This window comes from Oncorhynchus keta, chromosome 19 (genome assembly GCF_023373465.1).
Source record: "Oncorhynchus keta strain PuntledgeMale-10-30-2019 chromosome 19, Oket_V2, whole genome shotgun sequence".
NCBI classification, from domain to species: Eukaryota; Metazoa; Chordata; class Actinopteri; order Salmoniformes; family Salmonidae; genus Oncorhynchus; species Oncorhynchus keta.
In genome coordinates, this window is record NC_068439.1 from 11,227,550 (window position 1) to 11,233,549 (window position 6,000).

General features: G+C 46.3%; 1 protein-coding gene across 6 annotated transcripts in view; it reads right to left on the reverse strand.

The window, feature by feature from the left end:
* Nucleotides 1–542: 542 nt before the first annotated feature.
* LOC118381244 (tyrosine-protein kinase Fyn-like) overlaps nt 543–6,000 on the reverse strand; it is a 73,384-nt gene continuing 67,926 nt past the window's right edge. For all 6 annotated transcript variants that reach the window (XM_052469441.1, XM_052469437.1, XM_052469438.1 and 3 more), the window contains 3 exons: nt 4,733–4,886; nt 4,510–4,641; nt 543–1,118 (listed from right to left, as the gene is read on the reverse strand). In XM_052469441.1, coding sequence (XP_052325401.1) covers nt 910–1,118; nt 4,510–4,641; nt 4,733–4,886 — 495 coding nt within the window. In that variant the 3' untranslated portion in view covers nt 543–909. The remainder of the gene's footprint in view (nt 1,119–4,509; nt 4,642–4,732; nt 4,887–6,000) is intronic.

Consider the following 6,000-nt stretch of genomic DNA (forward strand, 5'->3'; position numbering starts at 1 on the left):
CTAGTGACAGCTAGTGATAGCTAGTGATAGCTAGTGATAGCTAGTGATAGCTAGTGATAGCTAGTGATAGCTAGTGATAGCTAGTGATAGCCAGTAATAGCTAGTGATAGCTAGTGACAGCTAGTGATAGCTAGTGATAGCTAGTGACAGCTAGTGATAGCTAGTGATAGCCAGTAATAGCTAGTGATAGCTAGTGACAGCTAGTGATAGCTAGTGATAATGATGCACAAGCTAGGCCTATTTCTAACATCGGCAACCATTGGCAGCATTCTTCTCTGCATGTCTGCTCAAATCTGGGTAACAGATTGAATGGAATGTGAGTCTTATTCAATACATGTAGTTATAGCTGTCTTTTCTAAAGTCTACCAACCTTGACAGCAGGCATGCCAGCTAAGACAAACAAGCTAGCTACTCTAACTTGACTGATAGTCTGAAATGGCTTCTTGGTAGTTAGTTATGAGGCTGGCAGAGCTGGGCTAACTAAAGACAACTTCATAACATTTCTAGGTGGCTAGTGGTATTACAGAGAAACAACAACAATATATATATATAATTTTATTTCTTAAATGTTTTTAAACAGGGCACATTCTTTGAGGGGACACGTGCCCCCTATGGGCAGCACGCCTCTGGCAGCATTTACTCGCCAGATTCAGAAACTCGAGAAAATAAGATTTAAGAAAGGATTACAGTAAAAATCCACTTTGACATGAATGATGGTTAAAGAGTAAAAAGCATTGGAAGTGAAGACATCATCATCATCATCATATCACACTGAGTAAAGATTTAAGGCACAATCTGGCACGCTACAGCCTACAAAAACTGTGTGTGTGTGTGTGTGTCTGTATTTATGTGAGTGAGTGTCTGTCTGTGAACACTTGTGTCTGTATGTGCGTATGCGTGTGGGCGTGGTCACAGGTTCTCTCCAGGCTGGTACTGGGGTTCAGTAGCAGTAAAGTAGTCCTCCAGGAAGCCCTGCAGGTATTCAAAGGTGTGTCTCTCGTCCGCATCTCTGCGCCAACACTGTACCATCAGCTCATGGAGGGAGGCAGGACAACCCACCGCACAGGGCATCCTGTAGCCTCTCTCCACCTGCTCCAGGACCTCCCGGTTATTCATACCTAGAGAAGAGGAGGGAGAGGGAGTGGTAGAGAGGGAGAAAGAGACATAGAGTGGCAAGAAAAAGTATGTGAACCCTTTGGAATTACCCAGATTTCTATATAATAATATATAATAATAATAATAATAATATATAATAATAATAATAATATATGCCATTTAGCTGACGCTTTTATCCAAAGCGACTTACAGTCATATGTGCATACATTCTACGTATGGGTGGTCCCGGGAAACGAACCCACTACCCTGGCGTTACAAGCGCCATGCTCTACCAACTGAGCCACAGTTGGTCATAAAATTAATAACACACAAATTATAGAATTTTTCTTGTCTACATTGAATACATCGTTTAAACATTCACAGTGTCCAGTCGTGGCCAAAAGTTTTGAGAATGACACAAATATTAATTTCCACAAAGTTTGCTGCTTCAGTGTCTTTATATATTTTTGTCAGATGTTACTATGGATACTGAAGTATAATTACTAGCATATCATACGTGTCAAAGGCTTTTATTGACAATTACATGACCTTGATGCAAACAGTCAATATTTGCAGTGTTGACCTTTCTTTTTCCAAGACCTCTGCAATCCGCCCTGGCATGCTGTCAATTCACTTCTGGGCCACATCCTGACTGATGGCAGCCCATTCTTGCATAATCAATGCTTAGAGTTTGTCAGAATTTGTGGGATTTTGTTTGTCCACCCGCCTCTTGAGGATTGATCACAATTTCTCAATGGGATTAATGTCTGGGGAGTTTCCTGGCCATGGACCCAAAATATTGATGTTTTGTTCCCCGAGCCACTTAGTTATCACTTTTGCCTTATTGCAAGGTGCTCCATCATGCTGGAAAAGGCATTGTTCGTCACCAAACTGTTCCTGGATGGTTGGGAGAAGTTGCTCTCGGAAGATGTGCTGGTACCATTCTTTATTCATTGTGAGGTAGAGTGAGGCCACTCCCTTGGCTGAGAAGCAACCCCACACACGAATGGTCTCAGGATGCTTTACTGTTGGCATGACACAGGACTGATGGTAGCGCTCACCTTGTCTTCTCCGGACAAGCTTTTTTCCAGATTCCCCAAACAATCAGAAAGGGGATTCATCAGAGAAAAGGACTTTACCCCAGTTCTCAGCAGTCCAATCTCTGTACCTTTTGCAGAATATCAGTCTGTCCCTGATGTTTTTCCTGGAGAGAAGTGGCTTCTTTGCTGCCCTTCTTGACACCAGGCCATCCTCACTGTGCGTGCAGATGCACTCACACCAGCCTGCTGCCATTCCTGAGCAAACTCTGTACTGGTGGTGCCCTGATCCCGCAGCTGAATCAACTTTAGGAGACGGTCCTGGCGCTTGCTGGACTTTGTAGGGCGCCCTGAAGCCTTCTTCACAACAATTGAACTGCACTCCTTGAAGTTCTTGATGATCCAATAAATGGTTGATTTAGGTGCAATCTTACTGGCAGCAATATCCTTGCCTGTGAAGCCCTTTTTTTGCAAAGCATTGATGATGGCACATGTTTCCTTGCAGGTAACCATGGTTGACAGAGGAAGAACAATTATTCCAAGCACCACCCTCCTTTTGAAGCTTCCAGTCTGTTATTCAAACTCAATCAGCATGACAGAGTGATCTCCAGCCTTGTCCTTGTCAACACTCAAACCTGTGTTAACGAGAGAATCACTGACATGATGTCAGCTGGTCCTTTTGTGGCAGGGCTGAATGCAGTGGGAATGGTTTTTGGGGATTCAGTTCATTTGCATGGCAAAGAGGGACTTTGCAATCAATTGATCACTCTTCATAACATTCTGGAGTATATGCAAATTGCCATCATACAAACTGAGGCAGCAGACTGTGAAAATTAATATTTGTGTCATTCTCAAAACCTTTTTGCCACGACTGTATGTTGGAAAAAGTATGTGAACCACTAGGCTAATGACTTCTCCAAAAGCTAATTGGGTTCAGGAGATTGGAGATGTTGGTTAGAGCTGCCTTGCCCTATAACAAAAACACTCACAAAATTTGAGTTTGCTATTCACAAGAAGCACTGCCTGATATCAACAATGCCTCCAACAAAAGAGATCTCAGAAGACCTAAGATTAAGAATTGTTGACTTGCATAAAGCTTGAAAGGTTTACAAAACTATCTCTAAAAGCCTTGATGTTCATCAGTCCATGGTAAGAATAATTGTCTATAAATGTAGAAAGTTCAGCACTGTTGCTACTCTCCCTTGGAGTGGCCATCCTGCAAAGATGACTACGAGAGCACAGCGCAGAATGCTCAACGAAGTTAAGAAAAATCCTAGAGTGTCAGCTAAAGATTTACAGAAATCTCTGGAACATGCTAACATCTCTGTTGACGAGTCTACAATATGTAAAACACTAAACAAGAATGGTGTTCATGTGAGGACACCACGGAAGAAGCCACTGCTGCTCAAAAAAAACATTGCTGCACGTCTGAAGTTTGTAAAAGTGCATCTGGATATTCCACAGCGCTACTGGCAAAATATTCTGTGGACAAATGAAACTAAAGTTGAGTTGTTTGGAAGGAACACACAACACTATGTGTGGAGAAAAAAAGGCACAGCACACCACAATCAAGCTCATCCCAACTGTAAAGTCTGGTGGAGAGAGCATCATAATTTGGGGCTGCTTTGCTGCCTCAGGGCCTGGACAGCTTGCTATCATCGACGGAAAAGGGAATTCCCAAGTTTATCAAGACATTTTGCAGGAGAATGTAAGGCTATCTGTCCGCCAATCGAAGCTCAACAGAAGTTGGGTGATGCAACATGACAACGCCCCTAAATACAGTAAATCAACAGCAGAATGACTTCATCAGAAGAAAATACACCTTCTGGAGTGGCCCAGTCAGAGTCCTGACCTCAACCCCATTGAGATGCTGTGGTATGACCTCAAGAGAGCAGTTCACACCAGACATCCCAATAATATCCCAAGTTTTATAAAGAGGAATGGTCCAAAATTCCTCCTGACCGTTGTGCAGGTCTGATACGCCACCACAGAAAACGTTTGGTTGAGGTTATTGCTGCCAAAGGAGGGTCAACCAGTTATTAAATCCAAGGGTTCACATACTTCTTCCACCCTGCACTGTGAATGTTTACACAGTGTGTTCAATAAAGACATGAAAGCGTATGATTGTCTGTGTGTTATTAGTTTAAGCAGATTGTGTTTGTCTATTGTTGTGACTTAGATGAAGATCAGATCACATTTTATGACCAATTTATGCAGAAATCGAGGTAATTCCAAAGGGTTCACATACCTTTTCTTGACACTGTAGATACTGTACATATTAGACACATATTCTTTCTTGCCACTGCACAGATATGTTTAGTAACACATATCCCATGTCTGGAAAGAAGAAGGGAGAGAGTAAGACACGCCCACCTACCTGGGTAAGGTACGCGTCCCTTTGTGATGAGCTCAGTGAGCAGGATACCAAAGCTCCACACGTCAGACTTGATGGTGAAACGGCCGTATAGAGCTGCTTCAGGAGCTGTCCACTTGATGGGGAACTTGGCTCCTGTAAAATCAGTCAATCAATCAATCAATCAATCAATGAAATGTATTTATGAAGTCCTGTTCTCATCAAGAGTTGTCACACTCTCTCTTACCTTGTCTGGCAGTGTACTCATTGTCCTCTATGAGTCTGGCCAGACCAAAGTCAGCGATCTTGCACACCAGATTTTCCCCGACCAGAATGTTAGCCGCTCGCAGATCACGATGGATGTAGTTCATTCGCTCTATATACGCCATGCCTGCCGCTATCTACGCACACACACGCACACACGCACGCACGCATGCACGCACACACACACACACGCGCGCACATGCGCACGTACACACACACACACGCACACAGGAGGAAGTGTTAGAGGTGCCCGTCATCCCCACCTGTCCCACCTGCAGCAGAGTGTGAGGCGGCACCAGCACTCGACCCCGACCACCAGAGGAACGTGGTCAAGATGGGGGTTGACCGAGACGGTTGACCGAGACGGTGGTTGACCGAGACGGGGGTTGACCGAGACGGTTGTTGACCTGACCGAGACGGTGGTTGACCTGACTGAGACGGTGGTTGACCTGACTGAGGCAGTGGTTGACCGAGACGGTGGTTGACCGAGACGGGGGTTGACCTGACCGAGACGGTGGTTGACCGAGACGGTGGTTGACCGAGACGGGGGTTGACCGAGACGGTGGTTGACCGAGACGGTGGTTGACCTGACCGAGACGGGGGTTGACCGAGACGGTGGTTGACCTGACCGAGACGGTGGTTGACCTGACTGAGACGGTGGTTGACCTGACCGAGACGGTGGTTGACCGAGATGGTGGTTGACCTGACCGAGACGGTGGTTGACCTGACTGAGACGGTGGTTGACCTGACTGAGATGGTGGTTGACCGAGATGGTGGTTGACCTAACCGAGACGGTGGTTGACCGAGATGGTGGTTGACCGAGACGGTGGTTGACCTGACCGAGACGGTGGTTGACCTGACTGAGACGGTGGTTGACCTGACTGAGGCGGTGGTTGACCGAGACGGTGGTTGACCGAGACGGGGGTTGACCTGACCGAGACGGTGGTTGACCGAGACGGTGGTTGACCGAGACGGGGGTTGACCGAGACGGTGGTTGACCGAGACGGTGGTTGACCTAGACGGGGGTTGACCGAGACGGTGGTTGACCTGACCGAGACGGTGGTTGACCTGACTGAGACGGTGGTTGACCTGACCGAGACGGTGGTTGACCAAGATGGTGGTTGACCTGACCGAGACGGTGGTTGACCTGACTGAGACGGTGGTTGACCTGACTGAGATGGTGGTTGACCGAGATGGTGGTTGACCTAACCGAGACGGTGGTTGACCGAGATGGTGGTTGACCGAGACGGT